Source organism: Notolepis coatsorum (assembly GCF_963971535.1).
Source record: "Notolepis coatsorum genome assembly, chromosome: 4".
NCBI classification, from domain to species: Eukaryota; Metazoa; Chordata; class Actinopteri; order Aulopiformes; family Paralepididae; genus Notolepis; species Notolepis coatsorum.
Window position 1 is genome coordinate 124,697,535 of NC_140168.1, and position 27,484 is coordinate 124,725,018.

The 27,484-nt window shown below is 46.6% G+C and overlaps 1 protein-coding gene across 1 annotated transcript in view; it reads right to left on the reverse strand.

Annotated features, from left to right (window-relative positions):
* The window catches only part of afg3l2 (AFG3-like AAA ATPase 2), a 251,039-nt gene that overhangs the window by 73,003 nt on the left and 150,552 nt on the right, over positions 1-27,484 (reverse strand). The window contains exons 8-10 of the mRNA XM_084311762.1: positions 7,958-8,234; positions 4,339-4,476; positions 3,267-3,420 (exon numbers count right to left, since the gene is read on the reverse strand). Coding sequence (XP_084167888.1) covers positions 3,267-3,420; positions 4,339-4,476; positions 7,958-8,234 — 569 coding nt within the window. The remainder of the gene's footprint in view (positions 1-3,266; positions 3,421-4,338; positions 4,477-7,957; positions 8,235-27,484) is intronic.

Sequence of the window (27,484 nt, forward strand, 5' to 3'; positions counted from 1 at the left end):
GAAAAACCATGAGAAAATATCTATATATCATCAATTTTTTCTAAATTTTGTTTGGGGTAACATGCAAAAAGGGGCCATTTTGAATAGATCAAGCCCCTTTTTGGGTAATAAAATTATGCAACCAAAAAATGTTTAATAATTTTTTTTCTTTTTTTGACTAAACGTCAACTTGTCAGCATGAAAATGACAACCAAACATGGCACTGCAACTAAATAACACAAATACAATAGGCACATTTGTGACTGTTACAAATATAACACGTTTTATGCCTCTTTTCCATTGCATGGTACCTACTCGACTCTACCCTACTCTACTCGCTTTAGGTACCTGGTACTTCGTTCCTTTTCCACTGCAGGTAGGCCTACTAAGTACTCAGTTTGTCTCTGTGTGGGGAGGCGGGGCCGCTGGTGATCAGCATGAGAGCTCCAGCATAGCTATGTCCGTGAGCTTGGCAAGCCAGAGTAAAACAGTTTTCAATCAATCAATCAATAACAACATTAACCAGACTCTCGTTGTGTCTATTCTGCTAACGCTAACGTTACCTCTCATTGTGTCTATTGTACAAGCTTTAACGTTACCTAGGCTCTCGTGTCTATCTGCTAACGTTAACGTTAGCATTAGCATTAGGCTAACGTACCACTCACGTCCCTAACAACAAGCTTAACTAATCAGCTATCTTTTTGTGAGACTAAACTCACCGCTCGGTGGCAAATTGTGTTGATGTCGGTTTTGTTTCATCAATAAATGAGGCAGAATACAGTGACTGTATCCTTTTTTGTTTATTGCACTTGTTTCCTGCTGCAAACATAATGAAATCCTATGCGAGCCATTAAAGATGGCGGCTTTCTGTTTTTGTTCAGAGCTCCAACGAGTGACGCGTCTCTCTTCTGACCAATCAGTGGTCTGCAGTGTTTCACGTGACTTTTCTGGTACCAGTTCTACTCGCTTGGAACCTCGACAGAGCAGGGACTAAAAAAGTACCCAAAAAGTACCCAAAAGTACCTGGTACCATTTGGTAATGGAAAACCGAAAATGCAGAGTAGAGTAGAGTAGAGTCGAGTAGGTACCATGCAGTGGAAAAGGGGCATTATACTTGTGCTACAAGATTTTGGCCTGTGCTAAACCATCAACCTCTGTAGCCCCAGTGCTATGTGCAAAAAAAGTTAACGTACAGCCCTACAGACATGATGTGACACATGTACTGCATATTTTATACTGAGGAAGAAAAACGGAGCAGGATTGGTAAACGGGAGTGGGATGGGAGTGGGATTTTATAAAAGTTTGGCTCGGGATTGGGACAGGATTGGGATCAGTCCTCTGTGGGAGTGGGAGGGAGTGGGATTTTTTCGAAACTCTCACTTGGGATGGGATTATTTCTGTGGGAGTGGGAAGGAGCGGGAGTCAAAATCCACTCACATGTCAGCCTCTAGTCCCTAGTAAAGAGGTGCTTCTGCGTGGTTCCATGTGACCCTCTCTGCGCCGCCCCCTATCTCCCTGTCTCCGGCTGTCTCGGAGCGATGACCGGAGTGTTGAACGTCCCGTGATTAAGATGGGGAGGACGCAACCCTCTTTGCGCCGCCCCTGTGCCTCAAATAGATTCGCTATCAGCTCTATCTTTAATCTTTCAAAATATTCAGTTGCTATCGCTATCAGCTCTATCTTACATTTAAAAAAAAATTCAGTTGCTATTGCATGCACTCATCTGTGTTTCACTACACACATGGGTGCATGCTTACCAACTGTTAGTCTGCAACACTACTATCACCAACATCTAAGAATGGCCCTTCTAAGGTTTCTCTCCTCCACACTGCCTGTGGTGCATTTTTCCCTATTGTTAGGTTTTAGTGAGTTTTTCCTTACCTTCGCGTGGGGTATGTCTGGGAGTGCTTGCATTCTTTCATTTATTTGCATTTATTTTAAATTTGTTGGACCTTATGGTGTTCTTGTTCTGTTCTTGACTTAGTTATGTTTTCTTCTTGACTTGTTTAAAGTAGACGTGTACAGCCCATGGGGACATTAACGTGTGTTGTCGGGCCTTATAAATAAATTTGATTTTTTTTTTTTTTTTTTTTTTTTTTACTTAATTTTTTAGCGTTTATCGCTTTTCTGGTCAAGCATGACCGACAGAAACAGGTTGAAATGGGATGTAGAGCAGGGGAAGACATTTTTTTTTTTTTTTTTTTTGGTCTTTTTCCCCCTCCATTTTCCTCCGATTTTCTCCCATCCCAATGTTAGTCGTATGCCGATTCCCAGTCCCTTCCTGGTCGCTGCGCACTTACCCCCCACAGTCAGATCATCTGGGAGAGTGGAGGCTACCACGTGCTTCCTCCGACACACGTCCAGCCAATCACCGCTTCTTTTCACCTGGCAGCGCGGATTCTCATTGAGAGGGCGTAGCGTGTGGGAGGACCACACTATCCCCCTCAGGTCCTATCCGCGCTTAGCAGGCGCCCCGACCGAACTGTAGGAGTCGCTGTTTACAACGACCCGGACCCACCCCGCCAGCTTCTCCCACCCTCTGATACAGCCAATTGTATCAGTGCAGACGGCCAGCCAAGCTGGTGACAACCCCGGAGCTGTGAGCTGGATTCGAACAGGCAAATCCAGCTCAGCTCCGGGGCTGGTGACGAACGCAATCTCCGCTCGGCCACCTAACCGCCCAGAGGGGAAGACATTCTGAGAAATGACGGCGGGTCCGGGAATCGAACTCGTGTCCCCCAGATCCGTGACGAGCACGGTTTTCCCCGACGCAGAAATAGCGCCGAGATATGCGGTGAGCTACGGGAGCTCCCTTGAACTAGTATTTTTGTAATTATTTATTTATCTTTTGCTGTAGTGGATAGGTATATTATTTATGATATTGATAGATAACTTATTACATATTAATATGATATTGTAAGGAAGGGGCAGGACCAGGATCTTTCAGTCCCTTCTCGAACAAAACAATTTGTCTTGAGCTATGTTGACAATTGCTTCCATGTCTAGGAAGATATATTTTATTTTATTTGTGTTTGTATTTTATTTAGTTTTTTTATTTTATTTTTATTATTTTTGTTATTTCAAGTTTGTGTGTTTATGGTTGTTGGAGATAAATAAACATAACAAACGCAGGATAGCCGGACCAGCACTCTCAGGTTCAATAGTTTTAATGGCAGCCTGAATTGGAAACAGACATGTTTCAGAACTATGTCCTTCTTCAGTGATATGGCTAGGCATAAATAAATAAAAAGCTAGATAAATAAACATCAAATCAAATCAAAACCCACCGTCCATCTCCACCAGCAGCTGGTTCAGCGTGTTCTCCTGCTCGCTCTGGCCCCCGAAGTTCCCTCTGCCTCTCTTGCGTCCCACAGCGTCGATCTCGTCAATGAAGAGGATGCACGGGGCGTTCTTGCGAGCCAGGACGAACAGATCTCTAACCTACATGGGGTTAGGAGGGGAGACGCCAGGTCATCTTAGCAGAAAGATCTCCCACAGTTGGTTCAGACTGCAGAAGAATCGGGGGGACTTTCCAGTCTTAAAATTGCCATTTAAGCCCATACTAACTGTTTTTCACAATACACAGCTGAACTGTATACACTGTTTGATCAAATATAAACAACTTCTGGAGAACAGTATGAATTGAAAATGGGGGACCCTGATGTAAACAAGACGAAAGTCTTTCTCAGGTCTGCATCCCCTTAACAATTGTGTGTATTGAGCTGTACTGTACTCATTCTGCAATCTGTTAATAAAAATGCTCAATCAATCAATCAATCAATCAAACACCTGTAATCACTGCAGACATCAATTTGTGTTTGATTGCTTAGCTGCTATGGTTTTGATGGCTTTGATGCATTGTGACGTTACAATCCCCTGGCAAACAAACATGACATTATAGACGCGAAGCTCCAAGTGACAAACATCTGTAGCAATGAAGATATGAGCTTGGTAGTTTTTTTGCGAAGTAATCAAATGATAACAGCCGTCTCAACATAACGGCAGGAAAAAATTCAGAACTCTAATAAAAAAAGCATTCTTGATTCAGAATTTCTTTTAATAACGGATGAACAAAACTTTCAATGCGAATGGTTGATTTGAATTTCAAGGACTTTTTAAGCACCTTGTAAAAGAAAACGGGCTGTTTTCAAGGAATTCCAGGCCTTGAGGTTTTTTGGTGGTAAACCCTTTCACTGCTGCACTACCAAACGGTTAACCCTTTCACTGCGACAATACACAGGTTAACCCCTTCACTGCCACACAACAGCAGGTTAACCCTTTCACTGCTACACTACATAAGGTTAACGCTTTACTAATCACACGTATTCAAGGACCCTGTTATATGTACCGTTAACTCACCCTAGCAGGCCCCACGCCAACGAACATCTCCAGGAACTCGGAGCCGTTGACGGTGATGAAGGGGACGTTAGCCTCCCCGGCGGTGGCCTTGGCCAGCAGGGTCTTCCCCGTCCCCGGAGGACCCGTCAGGATGGCTCCCTGTCACAGACAGACACAAGTTTCAAGTTTCAAGTTTCTTTAATAGTTGTCATACAGAAGTACAGAATACTTTCATACAAAATGCTTCTTACTGTTACGCTCCAGAGACTGTGCAAGACAAGATAGTATCAAATAACATAGTATAGCATGTAATTTAGAAGAAGAAAATGAGGTCACAGTGTTCGGTATAGACATATGTACAATGTTCTGAGTTACCATATAATATACAATACTATGCAGTGTACTAATGTACAGTACTACAACCAGGTGAAACTCAGAAGTAGGCCTGTCCCCTACTAAGGATTTGTATAGTCGACTTTGATTGGCCAAAATGTGCCGATACCCAGTATTTTATCCCGGTATCGACCCGATATCAGATACATCCCTGACCATCCCTGACCACATAATGAATTGTGCTTCTTTTCAACAAAGAAGTAAAAAATTTTAGAACTAGTCAATCAATCAAATGTATATAGCACATTTAGACGTGACACTTGTCAACGAAAGTGCTCCACAGTAAGTCGCATAGCTAGAAACAAAGAAAAGTGCTAAAGTATAGAATAAACAGAAAATATAAACAACCAACGGACAGACAAGGAAACAAAACGACGCGTCAACAAGCAAGGCAAGAGTCAGAGTGAGTCAGGGAAGGCCAGGCGGTATAGGTGGGTTTTGAGTTTCGATTTAAAAGACTCGATGGAGGGGGCAGATGGGGATGCTGTTCCAGAGGTCAGGGGCTGCGACAGCAAAAGCACCCCCCCCCCCCCCCCTAGACTTGAAATTGGACCTACGGGTGGTTAGGAGACCCTTGCCAGCCGATCTGAGGGCCCTGACGTTGGTATAGGGCAGGGGTCGGCAACCTGCGGCCTCGAGGCCGCATGCGGCTCTTTAGCCAATCAGCTGCGGCTCCCTGGCCAAAAATAAAAATAAATTACTTTTTTTTTTTTTTTTTTATTATTTTGGAGATCGATGTCGATCGATTTTCTTTTTATTTTATAGATTTTCCACAAATAAGGGAAGGACTCTAATAGAGCTGCATAGTTCAGGGTTTTATTTCAAAGTCGGTCTACAGACACCAGTGTTTTGTCTCCTCTTCTGTGTTTTATTAAAAAATAGGTCTACACAGCCAGTATTTTTTCTCCTCTTCATAAGAGTTTGAGGTTTTCCTTTGTTATAACAGGTAAAAACAGCAATTAAAAAGTCAAAAATTCTCTTTTTGTTGCTTTATAATCCCATTAATGCAACAAACTGTGTGCTATAAGTATAAAGTATAATAAATCGCAAATTACTTTGGGTATGCAATTGTCAGGCGTTTTATGCTAAATGTGGGGTATGCTTGGGGATATATAAAACGTTATACACTGTGTTATCTTCATTTTAAGGGTAAATAGGTTGTGCGGCTCCCTGAGCATTTTATTTTGTGGGACGGGGGAAAAGTGGCTCTTTTGATAGTAAAGGTTGCTGACCCCTGGTATAGGGGGTGAGGAGGTCTGCTAGGTAAACAGGGGCCTTACCATTAACACTTTCAGAGCCACCAGGGGGTGTCGTACTTACCTGGCTGAATGCCAGCACCCAATTCAATGATAGCGTTGTGAACGCATAATCTCTGTCTTAAATTATGGCTATGTGTCTAATCTGCCCGTCGCTTATCAATGACTTGTTTGCAGTCAACATTGTCGAAACGGATTTTTTTTTTGTATCGCTTCATTTCCGTTTTATAGCATTTTGAAAAGCCCTCGTTTTTCGGGAAAATATAAAGATTCCGTGATAAACAGCATTTACTGGAATATTCTGGCATACACAAAAACTTTGTAATTTTTCAGCCTATTTATGAATCGTTTTCAAATAAACGCTAGATTATCGATAGTATATGTGTACTTATGCACGCTATAGAAGCGGGCTGAAATATCGATTCTCTCATTTCCTGATCAGCGGCACACACACACATATGGGACACGTTGATATATCTGTGAAAAAAGCTCTGATTATCCCAAGACTGGTAAAATAGATTCCTTACCTCAGATCAGATGTTATCCAAAAAGATTAATCGAATTCCTGATCGCCATTCCAAATATCGATCTCGTTTATTGATTCAGCGTTGGGTGCTGGAAATACATAATCCACGCTGTTCTGGGGTCGGCGATAAACTTGGGTCTCGTCAGTTGGCTTGACGGAAAAGTAAAATGAGGAAACTGGCCCGCCCCCCCATCAGTCTAAACTAATGGGGTGCAGTTACACAGGGAGAGACGATAGGGGGTATCTTCCCAATTGAGCTCAGAGAGACTGCAGCACTAACCTGAGGCTCGATTGATGAAATATGAATTCAAATCGCCAATAAAAAAAAATACGACAAAAAAACGCTATATAGCGTTGGTGGCATTCATAGGTCGGCATGAACTAACGACAAAACACGTCGCTGGCATCCAAAGTGTTAAGGGCTTTGTAAACTAATAGGAGGACCTTGAAGTCTATTCTGTAGCGCACCGGGAACCAGTGGAGGGAGGAAAGAACAGGGGTGATGTGAGCTCTTTTCTGGGTACCTGTGAGCAGTCTAGCGGTAGGGGGTAGTTGTAGGCGGGCTATGGTTGATTTATTAAGCCCCAGGTACAGGGAGTTATAATAGTCTAAGCGTGAGGATATGAAGGCGTGAATTACTCTTTCAAGGTCTGAGGGGGAGAGAATGGCCTTGATCCTGGCTATGGACCGGAGCTGGAAACCACCGAGTTTACCTGCCTATTGAAAATAAACTCGGGGTCAAAGAGCACGCCCAGGTTTTTTACAAAGGGCTGGACTAGGGCAGACAGGTTACCCAGGCTGCTGGCGATGATACTGGTTTGGTTTGGGGCGCCGAAAAGGAGGATTTCACACTGATTGAGCTGTAGGAAATTGTGTGCCATCCAGCATTTGATGTCGTCTAGACATGATCGGAGACTGTCGAGATTGGTTATATTGTTAGGTTTCATGGGGAGATAGACCCAAGTGTCATCGGCATAAAAATGGAAAGAGATATTGTGTTTTTTAATGATCAGACCAAGGGGCAGCATATATAGGGAGAATAGAATAGGGCCATGGATGGAGCCTTGTGGAACCCTGCAGGAGAGAGAGGCAGAGGGGGAGGAGCAGTTTCCGATGTTAACGGAGAAGCTTCCATCACTGAACCATGATAGGGCTGTGTCACTGACACCAACTGCCTGGGGTGACGGTTAATGAGGATAACATGGTCTGAGGGAGGGAGGGACTCACCTTGGGGGTCTTGGCCCCCAGCTCCAGGTACTGCTGAGGGGTCTTCAGGAGGAGGGACTCACCTTGGGGGTCTTGGCCCCCAGGTCCAGGTACTGCTGAGGGTTCTCCAGGAGGAGGGACTCACCTTGGGGATCTTGGCTCCCAGGTCCAGGTACTGCTGAGGGTTCTTCAGGAGGAGAGACTCACCTTGGGGCCCCCAGGTCCAGGTACTGCTGAGGGTTCTTCAGGAGGGACTCACCTTGGGGATCTTGGCCCCCAGCTCCAGGTACTGCTGAGGGTTCTTCAGGAAGTTGACGAACTCCATGATCTCCAGCTTGGCCTCCTCGCAGCCGGCCACATCCTTGAACTTGATGTCGATCTCGTCCCGCAGCACCTTGGCCGTGGTCTCGCTGACGCTGAAGAGGCCCCCCATGCCACCCCGGCCCGGCCGCCCCATCCCACCCAGGCCCCGGCGCAGCATGAAGAGCAGGAAGCCCACGATCAGCACGGTGGGCAGCATGCTCAGCAGGAAGGTGCTGCAGAGGAATGAACAAATTAACATTTTTTTTTAACATGTATTCTCCACATTCCTCCAAACAAATCACAATATAAAGCTCCGTCAAACAGAACAATCATAATGAAAAGGAAATTATAAACAAAAAGTCAAGAGCAATGTAGTTAGTTAGTTGACATGTTCAAGGGAAGCTAAGCTTATTGATCCCTACCCCCTTTACATTTACATTTCTTCTTCCATTAATTTTACTTGATATAACAAGTAAAATGTTCAGTTGCTATTGCATGCACTCATCTGTGTTTCACTACACACTTGAGTGCATGCTTACCAACTGTCCGTCTGCAACACTACTATCACCGACATCTAAGAAGGGAGATCCCCACTTGAATGGCCCTTCTAAGGTTTCTCTCCTCCACACTTCCTGTGGAGCATTTTTCCCTATCGTTAGGTTTTAGTGAGTTTTTCCTTACCTTCGCGTGGGGTATGTCTGGGAGTGCTTGCATTCTTTCATTTATTTGCATTTATTTTAAATTTGTTGGACCTTATGGTGTTCTTGTTCTGTTCTTGACTTAGTTATGTTTTCTTCTTGACTTGTTTAAAGTAGACGTGTACGGCCCATGGGGACATTAACGTGTGTTGTCGGGCCTTATAAATAAATTTGATTTGATTTGATTTAACAGGATTCTTAATAGGACTAGTTGTTAAAGATCCCTAAATATTCAGCACAACAATTGAATGAGGTTGGAGTGGGGTGGAATTTGGCAATGATCACGTGATGATCACCAGTACGACACATCTTCAGTTGTGTTCCCCGACCTCATTGGGTGTTTCGGCCATTTATCACAATACACCCTCTGCCGAGGTTGGCCCACCACAGGCTGATCAGGCCTGGGTGTGTGTCGCACAGTGGCACCACGTGTTCATTTAGCAGCCCATGATGCGTCTCTACGTTTCAGCCACAACCAGTGACTGCTCCGTTCTGCTGCAGTGGCAAGTTCTTTGATTGCCTTTCGTTGGGCCTGTCCTCTATAGTATAAATACATTATATAATATAATTATATATATATTGACAGCAGTAAATATAACACAATATAACATATTCATTTTTCCGCATTACTCATTTCTATATTTCTCTAATGTGTATTTTTTTAAGCTGCTTTTTAAATTGTGCAATATGTTTACTCATTTTGATGTATTTAGGTTATTCCACAACTTCACTCCACAAACGGATATGCACATGCTTTTCAGCGTAGTGTGTACCATTTTAAGATTCCCTCTCCCTCTTAAATTATATTCTCCTTCCCCGTCTCTGAACCATCTTTGAATGTTGCCTGGGATTAATTTTTATCTGGTTTTGTATACAAAGACAGAGTGGCACGAGACATAAACAACCAGAGATGGTCCTCCCGTGTCCACTTTCATTCATTCAATCTTTATTTAATCTCCAAGGATCATTGAGAGCAACAAGCTCTCATTTACAATGACGTCAAGAAATACAAAAAGAAAATGTAGAAACAGAAAGTAGATTAGATACCAATAGATACTAATGAATTTAATTTTAAAGTGCATTGCAAAACATTCCATGTTTTTGGGGCACAGAAGCTAAAAGCAGATTTTCCTAATTCAGTGCAAACTAGGAACCTCAAGTGTAAAAGCCAATCACCAGAGCGAGTGTAACAAGACCCAGAGCTCCAATCCAGCAGTGACGTGATGTAGGGTGGGAGATACTAGTGGTGGGGGGAAATATCGATACAGTATAGTATCGCAATACTTTGCGTGGCGATATTGTATCGATACAAGTAGATATAGATGATTTAATAGATAATATAAATACTAACATACTAACTGTCTAACATACACAAATCATAACACTACAAAAGCACTTTACACCTAAGAAGTCTCAGTGGCATAGGCTACATTCTGCCTTAGATTTAATTTTCCTGGGCTTTTGAAAGAAAAGCTCCAGGGCTCTTTGGTACGAACCCTGATATAAGGGAAACACTGAAGTGTCATGTACAATCCAATACTCCCGATGGGAGCTACTAAACCTTCGACACAACAGACATGGAGTTTTGGAGCCATCAGCGTTCCTACCATGGAAATACTGCCTTACAACCATCTACCTGGCCACTCAACGCCACGGGTAACATCTGCCGCGACATCTGCCGGGAAACAGAGCAGGCGCTCCGGGATACTCTCAAGATTTAGACGGCGCCCATACGGACCACCACTACCAGCCCTCCTGCTGTCTAACGTAAGATCCCTACGACAAAATGGATGAACTACAACTTCTATTACAATCTAGCAAAGATTATAGCGACTGCTCTGCCATCTGTCTGACTGAGACCTGGTTAGACCAAACAGTGCCCGACCAAGCGGTAACGCTTCCAGGATTCACGCTTGACCGAGCCGACAGACTAGCCAACACGTCGCTCAAATCCAAGTGTCAGGGCCGACGATCCACTCTACTGATAAAATTACTTACTCGTGAGTAGTACGTTCGTTGATAAAGAAAAGTAATGTCCACAGCCGCTCCAGTGCAAAGATATCCAAATGGTTTATTTGCGAAGTCTTTCTTTACAGAAGTGGTCCTAAATCTACTTTCCTAAATATTCCTGTCACTACTACAAATACTACTACAAGGTAAGAAAACTGTATTTTCCCAGTCTCCAAAATCACAGCCGACTCAACACATGAAAATTCCTTCGTAATGTGAAAGCCGTAAATCCACTTGCTGGCTCCTGGCTTCAGTCCATTGTTGAGTCCATACGTTCAGTCCTGTTCAGTCCGGTTGAAGATGCATACTGCCGCTCTGAGAAAACGTCAGCTTATATAGAGACCCAAATGTTCTAGAATGTTCGGTTATGACCAGTGTGCGAACCATACCATGGTCTTCGGGGGAGCTCATTATATAGGGGAGGGGGGGGGGTGGGTCAGCAGCGCTTTAGGACTTTACTGTGACGCTTGCTGAGATAGGCTATAGGTATGAGTAACGTTACAGAACCACACATAGTCCACACCACACAGGTGTCTGCATGCATGATGAAGACGCACATATTGAAATACACATGCTCAGATTAACCCCTCTGATCCAACACTAAAATTCACACACAACAGTCCTATTTACACATAAACACACAAATGAACCAATACCGAACAACAAGTCCACGACCAAACACATTGAGTCTAACATTATTATAGTAGGCAAATGCAACATTATCACACCAGTCAGCAGTGGCACCCTGGTCAGTACTCAAAGAGTGACGCACCCACACACGAGACAAGCGCAGCTGCGCATGTAACCAACGCACAACAATCATATTGTAACTGAGGGGTACAATTCCCTGACTGTATTACTAGATATGATACTTACTACCACTACCTTTGTACTTAATATTCGGCCACCCAGTACTCGGCATAAATATATTATGATGAACACTCTCACGTAGATGAAACGGATCCAACACAAATGTACGAAGTCGAAGTATGCGTTTATTACTACACAGCAATGGTGTGTAGAGCAAGCACTTAATCACTTAATTACATTTATGAATTGAAATAGTATGCACTTTTATGGCAAAGAGTATTCGTTGGTATATACATTTACATTTACATTTAGTCATTTAGCTGACGCTTTTATCCAAAGCGACTTACAAGTTCTGTACGACAAGCCATCAGGAAGAGCACAACTCTATCAGCTGAGTAACAATGTTCATCAAAGTGTTGAGTGCTACAGTGTAGGTTAGTTTATTAGGACAAGTGCATGACAGTATGGTTAGTTAGGGTTAGATTTTTTTTTTTTTTTTTTTATTCAGATAATGGTTGAAGAAGTGAGTCTTTAGTCGACGGCGAAAGATTGGACGTGTTTCGGCTGTCCTAACTGGGGTGGGTAGTTCATTCCACCATTGTGGGGCAAGGACTGAGAATAGGCGACTTCTCTTTGATGACCCTCCCGGAGCTTGGATAGGAGTAGGTCTGAGGCGGCCAGAAGATGCAGAGCGTAGGGGTCTTGAGGGTGTGTAGTTAGAGACCATTGACCGGAGGTAGGCGGGAGCAGTTCCCTTTGCCGCACGGTATGCTAGGTCAAGGGCCTTGAAGCGGATTCGTGCAGCAATGGGGAGCCAGTGCAGGTCCCTAAGAAGTGGGGTGACATGGGCCGACTTCGGTAGGTTTGAGATCAGGCGGGCCGCTGCGTTCTGAATGAGTTGAAGAGGCTTAGTGGCAGTGGCCGGGAGGCCAGCGAGCAGTGCGTTGCAGTAGTCGAGGCGGGAGATGACTGTTGATTGGACGAGGAGTTGGGTGGCTTCTTTTGTCAGGAAGGGGCGTATCCTTCTGACGTTGCTCAGGAGGAATCGGCAGGTTCTGGTTGTCGCTGCGATGTGAGCAGAGAAGTTCAACTGGTCGTCGAGGACAACACCAAGGTTCTTGGCGGTCGGGGACGCGGTCACAGCTGCATTCTCGACTGTGATGGAAAGGTCGGTCAGGGGGGAGGATTTGGCCGGCAGGTGGAGCAATTCTGTTTTGCTTAGGTTCAGTTTGAGGTGGTTGGTCGTCATCCAGGCGGAGATGTCGGACAGACAGGCCGAGATCCGCTCAGAGACGTGGATATCTGAGGGAGGGAAGGAGAGGAAGAGTTGAGTATCGTCGGCATAACAGTGGTAGGAGAAGCCATGAGACGTGATAATGTTACCCAGTGATTTAGTGTAGAGGGAGAAGAGAAGGGGTCCTAAAACCGAGCCCTGGGGGACACCCGTCCGCAGGGGGCGGGTGGCCGACAGGGTCCCTCTCCATGACACTTGGTAGGAGCGGTCATTGAGGTATGATGACAACCATGTCAGCGCAGAGCCAGCCACTCCCATTCCTGCGAGGGCCGCGAGGAGGATCTGGTGGTTGACTGTGTCGAAGGCTGCAGATAGATCTAGGAGAATCAGGACAGAGGAGAGACCTTTCGCTTTTGCTAAGTGAAGTGCCTCTGTGACCGCAATGAGGGCTGTCTCTGTGGAGTGACCAGTCCTGAAGCCTGACTGATTAGGGTCTAGGAGGTCATTCTGTAAGAGATAAGCAGTAAGTTGGTTGGATACAGCACGTTCAAGTGTTTTAGAAAGGAAGGAGAGAAGAGAGACAGGACGGTAGTTGCCTATGACGGTAGGGTTCAGGGATGGTTTTTTTATGAGGGGCGTGACTCTGGCTTGTTTTAGGGAGGTGGGGACCACCCCCGAGTTGAGTGAGGAGTTGATGGTTGCAGTTAGGAATGGGAGGATGTCTGGTGCTATGGACTGGAGGAGTGGGGAAGGTAGCCGGTCCAGCTGGCATGTAGTCGGACGGTTCGACGTTACCAGTGTCAGGGTCTCGGCTTCTGTAATGGGAGAGAAAGATGACAGAGTGAAGGATGAGGTTCTCGATTCAGCATTTGGAATGGGTGGGGGTTGGGAGAAGGAGCTGCGGATGTTCTCCACTTTTTCCTCAAAGAAGATCGCAAAGTCTTCGGCAGAGAATGTCCAATCTCTGGTGGCGCAGGCGGTAAATATACGACCTGGAATAGTTAAGGAATAACAGCAATGATACTTTAATGATTATAAGACTGGATACACTAAGGGGGGTAATCCGGTCGCTTGTAAGACAACAGGAGTAGGAGGGGGGGGGGGGGTAGAGTCTGGCTGCCTCGTCCGGCCAAGGGTATCCTGGGTGAACCCACAGTTGTGCAGTTCGGTGCGCCAGCGATCCTTGGACCACAGATGAAAGCAGGTGGACTCTCTGTGAGCCGGCTCTCTCCGGTCCACGGGGGAGAGACGTGAAGCGACCTCGTCTTGCAGAGCGTCTCCTCACCTTGCGTCCTCTCCAGGGGGGGGGGTTCCAACACACGGCAGTGTCGGGGGTCTTTATCCATGGAATAATCACTGTACACAAAGCATAATCCGTGCCTGGGAAGGCGGGCTGTCGTCGGTAGAATAATCCGGTATACAGGTCCACTCGCTCGTCGGCTCTGGGGCTCCTCGGATGCAGTCTCACATGGGGTCGACCATCCTGGATAAGCAGCCAGTTCTCTGCCCGAAACGATGGGGTGCTGGCTACGGTAGTATTCTCACCGTACGAAGCACTATATATTAACAGACTATTATTAGCTTAATAGACTACGTCCAACTCGACGATATAGTGCCAAATATGACTATTCAAATATTAATATACACGATGTCTCAATACCGATGGTAGGCCGAACTTGGCCTTACTCCCACACGTGGCGTCGCGGGGAGGCTTTACGTCTGTCACTCTATTGGAGGGTAAGAAACTGGACTGAAAAGGAAGTCCTACTTTAGTAGCGCAGTATATATACGCACTATGAACAAATAGTACCGTTAGTGGTGCGGTAGCCAGATTCCTACGCGGAACTAGGACTTGTTCGTACATGTTGAGCGGTACGTTTGAACTGGGTCTGGGGGGTATGGCAGCCTGGCACCAAGGTCTCGACCAATAGTAGAATGGAGACTATTATGGGATGTTCAGTAGGCTAGAATGGATATTCAATGCATATTGTACAAGGAATATACAAGGGATATCAAGGAATATTAGAGAATATACAAATACAATTAAATATATATATATAATAAATATATATATTCGGTTTAATCTGGCCCTTCACAACAGCCACCCCCTGATTGGTCCCAGACCTAATCAGTTAAGCAGAGACAGATTAATCGCGTTGTCTATTTACACATAAGGGTTTGCTGTAGGGGTCAGTCAACTTCACAAAGTCATAGGGTTATAGGGTCATGGTCATCATCGATTGTGTCTGGGAGTCGGGGCAGTTCTATGAGCCTCGCCACGGGACGGGTGTGAGTGCGACCCTGGACAAGCACTTCAGCTGCTCGGACCTTGCCGTCGGCACCGGTGATCACTTTGCTTACGCGGCCGGCCGGCCACATAGCTCTGGGCAGTGATTGATCAATAATCATGACGACTGTTCCTTCTGTCAAATTGTCTCTCTCCTTTACCCACTTCTGGCGGGTCTGTAGAGACGGTAGGTAGTGTAGTAGGAAACTGCTCCAAAACTTGTCGGCTAATACTTGGCTGTACCTCCACATTCGTCGGCCGTTCGCTTCTTCAGGCCGGTACATTGTCTGGGGTAACGCGGGATCTAGCCGCCCCATCAGGAGTGTGTTGGGGGTAACTGGGTCGATATCCGCCACATCGCTGGAGACGTAGCCGAGGGGCTTAGAGTTCAATACTCCCTCAATCTCCGTGAGGACTGTCATTAGGACTTCTTCCGCCACAGTCTGGGCCCCAAGTACTGCGTACAGGGCTGTCTTTATGGAACGCACTTCCCGTTCCCAAGTACCACCGAAGTGGGGTGCGTTTGGGGGGTTGAATTGGAAGTCAATCTGTGCTGGAGCGAGGTGGGTCTTAAGTTCTGGGCCCATAGCTTGGAAGCTCTCTCTCAGCTCTCTTTCGCCGCCTTTGAAGTTTGTCCCATGATCGGACAATAGTGTAGACGGTCTTCCTTTCCGTGATGTGAATCTACGGAAGGCCATAAGGAATGAGTCTGTGCTCATGGTCGGGAGAAGCTCGATGTGTATCGCTCTGGTGGTCATGCATTTGAATACAATACCCCACCGCTTCTCGGTTCCTCTTCCTTTCTTTATGTGCAGCGGGCCAAAGCAGTCCATACCCGTTGAGTGGAATGGCTTGTCACCGATTCGGAGGCGACATGGAGGAAGGTCAGCCATCCTTGGTATGCTGGGCTGCGCGCGCCACTTGCGGCAGTCTAGACATGTTCGCTGGAAGCGTCGTACCGCCTCTCTTCCTTGTAGGATCCAGTAACGACGTCTGATTTCCGCTAAGACTCTTTCTGCTCCTGCGTGATGTACATCCTCATCGTATTTCTTTATAATCAGCTCTGTGACCTTGTGTCGGCTGTTCAATACGATCGGGTATTTAATGTCATCCGGTAGATTGGGGGCTCTGCGTAGGCGACCACCCACTCTGATGAGGGTATGAGCGTCGCTCTCGGGGGCCAGATGAATTAATCTGCTGTCGGATGGGACAGGCTTTCCTCCCTGTAGACAGGCCAATTCATCGGGGAACGAGTCTCTCTGGGCTCGCTGCAGTAGAAGCAATTCTGCTTCCTCGTAGTTAGCTGCTGACATTTCAGCGGGGGACTTACACTCCGGGTGGTGCCGCAGGAATGTCCTTTGTTGTGCACTCTCTATGGTAGTGCAATCATCTATGTTGGGGTCTGCGGAGATAACAGTGCTCAAACCACAGAACACAGGCTTCTTGTTCTCAGCCTCCTCCTGACTGGCTTCCCTCGGGATAGGCGTGGGCCACTCTCCTTCCGGGAGCTTTAGGAATGCTGGGCCGTCACTGTAGACATTGCGACGGGTGAGGTCATCTAGGGGCATTCCCCGGGTGATGACGTCAGCTGGGTTCTGTTTTGTATCAACGTAGCGCCACTCTGTTTCTCCGGTTAACTCTTCGGTTAAGTCTTGAATCTCGGTGACTCTGACTCCCACGAAGACTTTGTACTTGCATGAGTCCGATTTGATCCAGGCGAGTACTGTCGTGGAATCTGACCACAGGATGGTTCTAGACACCGGTATGGTGAGCTCACGTTGGATGAGCGTGGCTAGGTGCGCTCCGGCTAGGGCTGCGCAGAGCTCTAGGCGTGGGATAGATTGTTGCTTGCGTGGGGCTATTCTCGAGCGGGCGAGGACAAATGCTGTGTAGATCTCTCCCCCCTCTTCTTGGGCCCGCAAGTAGGCTACTGATCCGTATGCGACCTCTGAGGCGTCACTGAAGACGTGTAAGTCCATTTTACATGTCTCTGGCCTCACCGTGGGTGGGAAGTAGCTTCGGCGCATATTAACGCCTGGGAGTGAGTGGAGCTCCATCTCCCACTCTCTCCAGGTGGATGCAAGGTGTGCGGGAATGGGGTCGTCCCAGCCCTGGTCCTTGTCCCACAATGCTCGTACAATCATTTTTGCCCTGATGGTGTACGGTAGAATACATCCTAGCGGGTCATATTGTCGGGCGAGTGTTGTGTACACACTCCGTCTGGTGGTCGGCGCCGCCGCCGGCCTTCCCTGCTCCGTAGTCAGGGGCTTGTGTCTGTAGTGAAGCGAATCGGTTTTGAATCGCCACACCAATCCCAGGGTCATCTCCTGGGCTTCTCCCGGGATTGTAGCCATCCAGGTCTCGCTGCTGGCTGCCTTGTCCTCGGAGGAGAGGCTGCGCAGTACTTGCGGATCGCTGCTGGCCCACTGCCTGAGATCAAAGCCGCCTTTGATCAATGAGGCGCAGAGTTTAATCAGGAGAGCCTCGGCTTCTTCCTGGGTTGAAAGGCTTTGTAGACAGTTGTCTACGTAGAAGCTGTTCTTTACGCTGTGTCGGACCTCTTCGTCCGCTGCTGGGTCCTCTGCTACATGTTTCTGTAGTGCAAATGTAGCACAGCAGGGGCTGCACGTCGTTCCGAAGGGGAGGACTTCCCATTGGTAGATGGCTGGGTGCTCATCTCCTGGCTTCTCTCTCCATAGGAACCGTAACAGGGGCTTGTCCTCCTCTACTAATCTCACCTGCAGGAACATTCCTTTAATGTCCCCGCTGATGGCCACCTTTTCCTGGCGGAAGCGGAGTAGAACGCCGAGTAGGGAGGGGCCGAGTGTGGGACCGGGCAGTAACTCTTTATTCAGATTTTGGGATCCGATCTGGTAGCTGCAGTTAAATACTATGCGGTCTTTACCGTTGTGATGGACCTTGTGGTGAGGCACGTACCACGATTCAGTGGTCTGGTCAGCCTCTTTAATGTCCATCTTTGTGACGTGTCCCGCTGTGATGAGCTTCTCAATCTCGGCGCGGTATACACTCTCTTGGGCGGGGTTCTTGGCTAAGCGCCGCTCCGTGTTCAGCAGGTACCGTTCTGTGGCGTCTGTCTTGGCGTGGAAAGTAGGCATTCCTTCTCGCCGCAGGAGTGGCGTGGCGTATCTCAACACGCCGTTGACCGGGACTCTCTTGGTCCCTGTCTCGAGGAGGTGAATGGCGTAAATGTCATCTTTAGAGCGAATGTCTTTCTTTTCGTTCTTAAAGGGCATTTGTTCCAAGGTCCATAACCGCTCTACGTGTTGCAGGAGTGCGGTTTCTCCCTCTGTGACTCGGGAGTGGAGACATCTAGTGGCTGTACTTCGGTTGAGAGATTTGGCGAGCGGGCCTTGGAGAGTCCATCCCAAACGGGTCTCGACTGCTGCAGGACAGCCTCGGGGTCCGGTATGAACCCGGTCTATCGGGACAATGAGGTCTGCATGGTCGGAGCCTATCAACAGGGTCGGCATAGCATTGTCTATGAGCGGGATCGGTAACTTGCGCAGATGTGCATATTTCTCCATCAGCTTGGCGACGGGGTATGTGTACCGCGACAGTCCTATTTCTTGGCTGGTGAAAGCGTCTGTAATCTGGTACCGTCGCTCAGGCTGGCCGCTTGCTGCGATAGAGAATGAGACATTCTCGCCCTTTATCGTCTTCAAATCTCGTCTTATTGTCCGAATTGTCATTTGGGTTTCGCTTCCCCGCAGCCCTAGCTGGGCCGCAGCGGAGGCGAGCAGAAGGGTCTTCTCTGACCCGTCATCGAGGACGGCGTAGGTGTCCAGGACTTTATTCTGGTAACTTAGTGTCACACGCACTACTTTTAGGAGTACTCGGGCTCCACTGCTGCTGGCGGGATCGATGTACATGACGCTCGCTTTGCTGCTGGATGGTGCGGGTGAAGGGCGCCGTCTGTTACTGTCGTGAAGTATGTCCAGATGGGCTCCATCGCACTTGGTGCACCTTTTCTTTAAGCGGCATTCGGCTGCCATGTGTGAGCGCGCACAGCGAAAACAGCGCTTGTTGGACTTTATCCATTGACTTGCTTCCTCCGCGTTCAGCTTGGGGAAGGAGTCACATTGCGCTAGCCAGTGTTCTTTCTCACAGTAGGGGCACACTATCTTCCACTTCTCCGTTCTGGAGGGGGTACTGTGGCTCCTGCTGCTCGGTACTGACTCCGATTGGTGCATCACAGTCACCGATCTTCTTCCATCATTTAGTCGTCTGGTTCCTTCTCTGGAGCCAGGGGTGCTCCGTCCGAATGTATCTAGCCGTAGGCTGCTGACTTCTCTCGCCAGGAAGTCTGCTAGATCGAGGAGGTTCGGTTCGGGGCCATTCGGGTCTCGGTGGTCTCTCTGCCACCTAAAACGCTCCTGTCGAGCGGGCGGCAGCTTCTCCAAGATCCTTTCCACATTTGAGTTGGCGTAAAGTTCATGCCTCCCCTTCTCTCTCTGCGCTCCCAACATCCCTACCAGGGACTGCACTCTGATGGACAGGTCGTCCAGTGCTCGATTGTCTATTGCTGGGGGTAAGCGGTCGATGTGTCGGATCTCCTGGATCACGTAATCCCATATGCGCCCATACCTCTGGTCCAATGCTACCAGCGCTGCTGTGTATGGGGTGGTGGAAGTCGCGTAGGCGAGCGCTATATTATGTGCGCGGGGTACCTTTAAGTGCTTCAGTAGGATGGCGTATTTATGGCGTTCATCCAATACATCCACCAACATGGTCTCCAGACACATGCGGAGTTCTGTATACTGGGCCCGGTTCTCTTGGGTGAAGTCGGGTACCATAGGCGTGCCAATGTATGACGCTGACTGTGGATACATCGGCGAGCGTTGGGGGAGAGGCCTCCTAGGCGAGTCTCCTCCCGCTCCTTGGTATGGGCTGGTACCGGCAGTGTACCATGGCCCGCTTGTCCAGGTGCTGTTCCTCGGTGCGGGTCGTGCGTCGTGCTCACCCGTGTATAGAGTCGGGGGTCTGTAGCGCAGCTCCGCGGGAGTATAGCCTGGGCTGTACCGGACCTCCTGGTCCGGTAGAGTACTGTGCTGTCGTCGGGCGTGGTTCTCCTCCTCTTCCTCTTCGTCTTCAGTTAGGTCATCCAGTGCTTGTAGTCTCTGGTTTAGCCTCTCCACAGGGTATGCTGCTCCTTCCCGGTTGCTAGGTCTCGCTTGGACCGGTGGGGGGAGGTGGTCTGTGGGGGGTATAGACCTCGTCTGTTGGTCAAGTTCAGAGTTGTTTACTCGGCTAGGGGATGCCGCCCTGGAGGTGTGTCTAGACGAGTTCCTGGAGCCTCTGGCGGAGGGAGAGGGTGTTGTCCGTCTGATCAGCTGTTCTATTAGTTGCGCTTGCTGTCTGTCGCGCTCTGCGTCCCGTAGAGCACCAGCAGCTGCTCGCTGGCTGTCTGCTCGGTCTCGGGCCACATTCTCTTCCATCTGAATGAGTCTTATTTCTAGACGTATATGCTCTTCTTCGCTCCGCTGCTGGATCTGCAGTCGGTCGCGTTCAGCAGCGGCGTTCAGGCTGATGAGGAAGGCCTGCTGTAGGGTCCTCTCTGCCTCGCTGGGGGAAGGCGGTTGTATAGGGGAGCCTTCCCTCGGGGTACTCCTTGCGGAGCCTTGGAGCTCTATCTCCACGGTGCTCTCCCCGTCTTCTTCCGTGCCGAGTTCTCTCTCGGTAGCGTTGTATTCCTCCCGGGACTCATCGGGGACTACTTCTTCAGTACTGGCGGGGTGTGAAGTCATGTCTGGTTCCCACTGGTCCCCACCGTGAACTTGGTCAGTTACATTAGAACCCGTAGGGGCCTCTATGGTCGGGGTAGTCTGGGCGTTGGGGTTAGACATACTTTTACTTTCTAGTTTTACCGCGTTTACTGTTAGTAGAAGACTAGGTTGTTGACTGACAGCGTAAGCCTCTAAGTACTGAGGGAGCCGTCGTTCGCGCTGCGGGCGTTGGTTAGGAGGATCGTTTCGTGGAGTGTTCATCATAGGCCATTTCAATATTAATAACACTATATTAATATTACACTAATTACCATCCGGCTCGAAGGACCAATTGTAACTGAGGGGTACAATTCCCTGACTGTATTACTAGATATGATACTTACTACCACTACCTTTGTACTTAATATTCGGCCACCCAGTACTCGGCATAAATATATTATGATGAACACTCTCACGTAGATGAAACGGATCCAACACAAATGTACGAAGTCGAAGTATGCGTTTATTACTACACAGCAATGGTGTGTAGAGCAAGCACTTAATCACTTAATTACATTTATGAATTGAAATAGTATGCACTTTTATGGCAAAGAGTATTCGTTGGTATATCAATAGAGAATGTCCAATCTCTGGTGGCGCAGGCGGTAAATATACGACCTGGAATAGTTAAGGAATAACAGCAATGATACTTTAATGATTATAAGACTGGATACACTAAGGGGGGTAATCCGGTCGCTTGTAAGACAACAGGAGTAGGAGGGGGGGGGGGGTAGAGTCTGGCTGCCTCGTCCGGCCAAGGGTATCCTGGGTGAACCCACAGTTGTGCAGTTCGGTGCGCCAGCGATCCTTGGACCACAGATGAAAGCAGGTGGACTCTCTGTGAGCCGGCTCTCTCCGGTCCACGGGGGAGAGACGTGAAGCGACCTCGTCTTGCAGAGCGTCTCCTCACCTTGCGTCCTCTCCAGGGGGGGGGGTTCCAACACACGGCAGTGTCGGGGGTCTTTATCCATGGAATAATCACTGTACACAAAGCATAATCCGTGCCTGGGAAGGCGGGCTGTCGTCGGTAGAATAATCCGGTATACAGGTCCACTCGCTCGTCGGCTCTGGGGCTCCTCGGATGCAGTCTCACATGGGGTCGACCATCCTGGATAAGCAGCCAGTTCTCTGCCCGAAACGATGGGGTGCTGGCTACGGTAGTATTCTCACCGTACGAAGCACTATATATTAACAGACTATTATTAGCTTAATAGACTACGTCCAACTCGACGATATAGTGCCAAATATGACTATTCAAATATTAATATACACGATGTCTCAATACCGATGGTAGGCCGAACTTGGCCTTACTCCCACACGTGGCGTCGCGGGGAGGCTTTACGTCTGTCACTCTATTGGAGGGTAAGAAACTGGACTGAAAAGGAAGTCCTACTTTAGTAGCGCAGTATATATACGCACTATGAACAAATAGTACCGTTAGTGGTGCGGTAGCCAGATTCCTACGCGGAACTAGGACTTGTTCGTACATGTTGAGCGGTACGTTTGAACTGGGTCTGGGGGGTATGGCAGCCTGGCACCAAGGTCTCGACCAATAGTAGAATGGAGACTATTATGGGATGTTCAGTAGGCTAGAATGGATATTCAATGCATATTGTACAAGGAATATACAAGGGATATCAAGGAATATTAGAGAATATACAAATACAATTAAATATATATATATAATAAATATATATATTCGGTTTAATCTGGCCCTTCACAACACATATGATTGACATTTTATGAATGAGCAATAATGATAATAATTTTGTTACTGTAATTAGGAAAAGTAGGTCTTACCTTAACACTTTCAATGCCCAAAAACGTGATAAGACGTTTTATCAGCCCAATGCCTGAATGCCCACGACGACAATTAGCGTTTTTTTTTTTAATTAGCGATCTGAATTCATATTGCAGCCCCTGTAGGAGCTCAGATGTGGAAAAAGACCACCCCCTATCGTCTCCCAGATGGTAATGCACCCTTTTGGAATGGACTCAATGAAAATGGATGAGAAAAGAAAAATCCGGAATCCACATTTTACTTCTCAGGCATGTAACCCGAGCCGATCGGATTCATTGTGGAGCCTCAGAACAGCATGGAATACATACAGTATGTAGCGTTGGATCAATAAAAGCGCTAGATTTTTGGAATGGCGATCAGGAATTGGAATGATCTTTTTGGAGAACATCTGATCTGAGGTAAGGAATCTATTTTACAAGTCTTGGGATAATCAGAGTTGTATTCGCTGAGATCTCAGCATTCGCCCTATGTGTGTGTGTGTGTGTGTGTGTGTGTGTAGGCGATCGCTTTGAGGAAATCAGAGAATAGATTTTTCAGATCGCCTATATAGCGTGCATACGTACAAACATATACTATCGATAATCGAGCGTTTATTTGAAAACGATTCATAATACGTTTCTGTGTATTCTAGAATATTCCGGTAAAGGACGTCGATTATCATGGAATATTTATATTTTCCTTGAAAACGAGGGCGTTTCAAAATGCTATAAAACGAAAATGAACCGATAAAAGAACAATCCGCTTCGACAATGTTGACTGGGAAACGAGTCATTGATAAGCGACGGGCAGATTAGACACATAGCCATAATTTAAAACATAGATTAGGGCGTTATTAACGCTAACATTGAAGTGGATGGTGGGCGTTCAAGCGGTAAATCAAGATTAAGCTTGGGCTCTGAAAGGGTTAACACAGAAGCGACCACACAGGCCTGGGATCAGCTGCCTGCGAGGTGCGTCCTCACTTGCTGTTTTAAAGTGGCGCGCTAAAGCAGGGTAGTTATTCCAGACTGCTTTTACAGTATTAAAACTGTAACCTAAACTTAGAAAATATATTGCAATTAAAAATGAGTATTTTACTGAACCTTATGTAATGTTAAACTTAAAGGACGACTCCACTTTTTTTGGAAATTAGCTTATTTAACATCTTCCCTGGAGTTAGACAAGAAGATGCATACCTTTTTTGTCTCTGTGCGTGCATTTTAGCTTTGGGAATAGACGCTCCGTTAGCATAGCTTAGCTTCATCACTGGAAGTGGGGGAGGACAGTAGCCTTACAGTGCCTTACAGTGTATTGCAAGGTCTGACATTGACCAAACTTGATATGCATGACCTTGGTGGGCTCTAGGTCAACTCCTGAAAAGGGGGTCAATGTCAGACCTTGCAATCAAAAGTTAGGGGGCGCACTGAAATTATGGCAAGGCTTATTAGCCCCCTAACTTTGATTGCAAAGTCTGACATTGACCCCCTTTTCAGGAGTTGACCTAGAGCCCACCAAGGTCATGCATATCAAGTTTGGTCAATGTCAGACCTTGCAATACACTGTAAGCAGGGGAGGAAACTAACTTTTTGGCTTACCAGCCAACTGGCGAGTATCTGATTTTCTTTACCAGACAAACTGATTTTTTACCAGCCAAAAAAAATCGCTAATTGTGATAATTACTTCTTTGTATGTCTTCGTCTAAATTGATTTTCAATCATAGTAAAAATCACACCGTGTCTCTACTCTTTAAAATATTTATTAGCATAAAACATTAATAACAGTCTCTACTCTTCACAATATTAGCATACAACATGTATTAATCACACTGTCTCTACTCTTCAAAATATTAGGATATCACATATTAACATGAAAGAGGGAACTATTCTGGACTGGGTTGGGCTGAACTAGGCAGTGAAAGATGCTGGGCTGGGCTGGACTAGGTTGGGGGCTTGGGCTGGTCTAGGTTGGACTGAGTTGGGCAGTGAAAGAACCAAGCATTTCACTGTAATGTAATAGCTAAATAAAACAACTTGACTTGTTACATTTGCACTCTGGTTGGATACCAAACGTTTTCTGGTTGTACTGTACTTGTGCTGTATGATGACAATACATTGGAACCGAATCTCATGACAAGTTGACAACGCTAGGGGTTCAGCAGGTGTATTCTGAATGCCAAGTATGACAACATCACCGTTGTGAAGGGCATATGGGCGAGTGGTGATATGGGGGGAAACCCGGTAATAATAAAATGTCACTCGGCTGCATTTAAGCAAAGCCGCTCAGTATAGTCCACTATGTTGAATGCGCGTTATGGTAGCTTGATGCTAGGTAGCTAGCCGGCTAATGCTGGTTAGCATCACGTCCACTTGTCATTCTCATCCGACTCGAAGGAGAACGTCGTGTGCTGTTGTTCGCCCCCATGTCAGACCGCACTGATATCCGAAAGCGACGACTCTACATGCAATTATTTTCATCCACGATGTGTTTTTGTCTAAGTTTGTCTACGTTGTCAAGCCGGTGACAGGAGTTTGTAGGTCTGCGCGCACTCCGCGCAGTGGTCTGTCCACTTCCCCTAGATGCGCGACATCTTCTAGAAAATGAGTGTTCATTGGAGGAGCTTAGAGCGCATCTGTACAACGATGATGTTCATTGGTTATGGTCGGATTATTATGAGGCACAAATGGGAAGAATCAAGGGGGGAGTCAGATTTCGGCTTGTGCCAGTGAGCGAATCAGCAGATTGCAGAATGATTTTTTTGTTTTGTTTTGTAATTACTAGTACTCGCCAGACTGGCGAGTGCTCTTCATGAATCACTCGCCAAACGTAAAAAATACTCGCATTTGGCGAGTAAAGTGGCCTAATTTCCTCCCCTGACTGTAAGGCACTGTAAGGCTACTGTCCTCCCCCACTTCCAGTGATGAAGCTAAGCTATGCTAACGGAGCGTCTATTCCCAAAGCTAAAATGCACGCACAGAGACAAAAAAGGTATGCATCTTCTTGTCTAACTCCAGGGAAGATGTTAAATAAGCTAATTTCCAAAAAAAGTGGAGTCGTCCTTTAAAGAGAAGACGGAGGTCTCTGTGTGCCCAGTTGAGGTCTGGCACCCTGCCATTGGCTGTGGAAGTGGGTAGATTCCAGGGTAAACCTGAGGAGGAGCGGTTGTGTGTTCTGTGTGATCTGGGAGTGGTGGAGGATGAATATCATTTTGTTTTTTATTGCCCTTTGTACACCACTTTGAGGAGGGCTTTATTTGAAAAAATTCAAATTGTAAACCCAGATTTGTTTTGGCAGTCTGAGAGCTGTATGTTGAGTTTTTTTTTTGTGGAGGACATCTTCGGTTTTGCAGGATTTTTGGAGAAGGCATGGCACCTGAGACAAAACACACTGTATCCTATATAATTGTATTTGAATTCACCTTGTTTTTCTGTTTATTTACATTGAGTACAGCTTGTGTTATATTACGTTTTATTGTATTTTCTTGTATTTTTTTTATGGCCATCTTGGTCTATGTCATTTGTTAAGTAATTGGTAAAGTATATTATTATATACTTATTGTTATGTGTCTTGTAAGCCCATATGGGCTGGGCATACATCTGTATGTAAGACACGAAAATAAAAAATATCAAATCAAATCAAATCAATTAAAATTACTCGCCACCCACCTGATGGTGAAGATCTGCCCAATTCTCAACATATGCATGTCACAGAAGTAGTCCCCGCAGCAGGTGAAACGTTGTTAGCGTCGCCAGCAGTCAATTTAAAATGGTGTTTGATTGAAGAAGTAGATGCTGCTACCGGCTCCTGCTCAGTCGAGTCGATCGGCTGCTTCGCCTTCTTTGTAAAACCAAAATTGGTTAGAAGGCTTATTTCTTTGATATTTCATTTAACTTTCGACATTATCCTGAATACCTGTATTTTTTTTTCTTTTAAAACGGCGGGTGAAGTTTGATTTGTGCCCGCAGGCTGCAGCGCCGCCACGCTCTGAATGGTAAACGCAAGAATAGCATGCATGTTGCCATCTATTACGAGTAGGGTATATCTGCAGTGCCGCAACCCCATAGATTTATGCTATTGTCTATTACGGTGAATTAGTGCGCAAATCATGAATCATACATCAAAATAGCCTAATTTTACGCATTATACACGATGATGATACAGAAAATTACAGAAAAATTAGAAATGCATGGCAAAAATAGCATTTATTGTCAGTATTTTAGAGACCCCCCCAAAAATTCACAAGTCATGTTTTCAGGGGAGCTGATGTCTCATCTAGGGGAGCCCCATGGTTCACACCCTGGTTATGATATCATACGGTGGCATCACGAATGTTCCATAACGTCCTATCATGACCATACTGTGGTTCTAGAATGTTCTATGTTCTAGAAAGTCTATTATGACATCACCACAAACGTTCCCGAATGTTCTATGTTCTAGAAAGTTTTATTATGACATCACCACAAATGTTCTAGAATGTTCTATGTTCTCGAATGCTCTATTATGACAAGTACGACGGTTCAATGACTATCTAAATCCAATCAATATTAAACATTCATATAATACAATAACCTAAATATATAGCTTTGGCTCTTACACCAAGGGTGGAGGCATCTGTTTTATGATCAACCATCGCTGGTGTACCAACTCCACAGCACTCAGTCAGATCTGCTCTCCTCACCTGGAATACATCTCCGTTAAATGCAGACCAACATACCTCCCCAGAGAATTTGCATCGGTAATATTGATCGGTGTTTACATCCCCGCAGATGCTAACGCTAACTCCTCCATAAGCGAACTTGCCAACTACATATCATCTCCAATTGAGGAACAGATTACCCAGAATGCTGTGCTAGAGGGTAGACGCACGCTCCCTGTGCTCCCGAT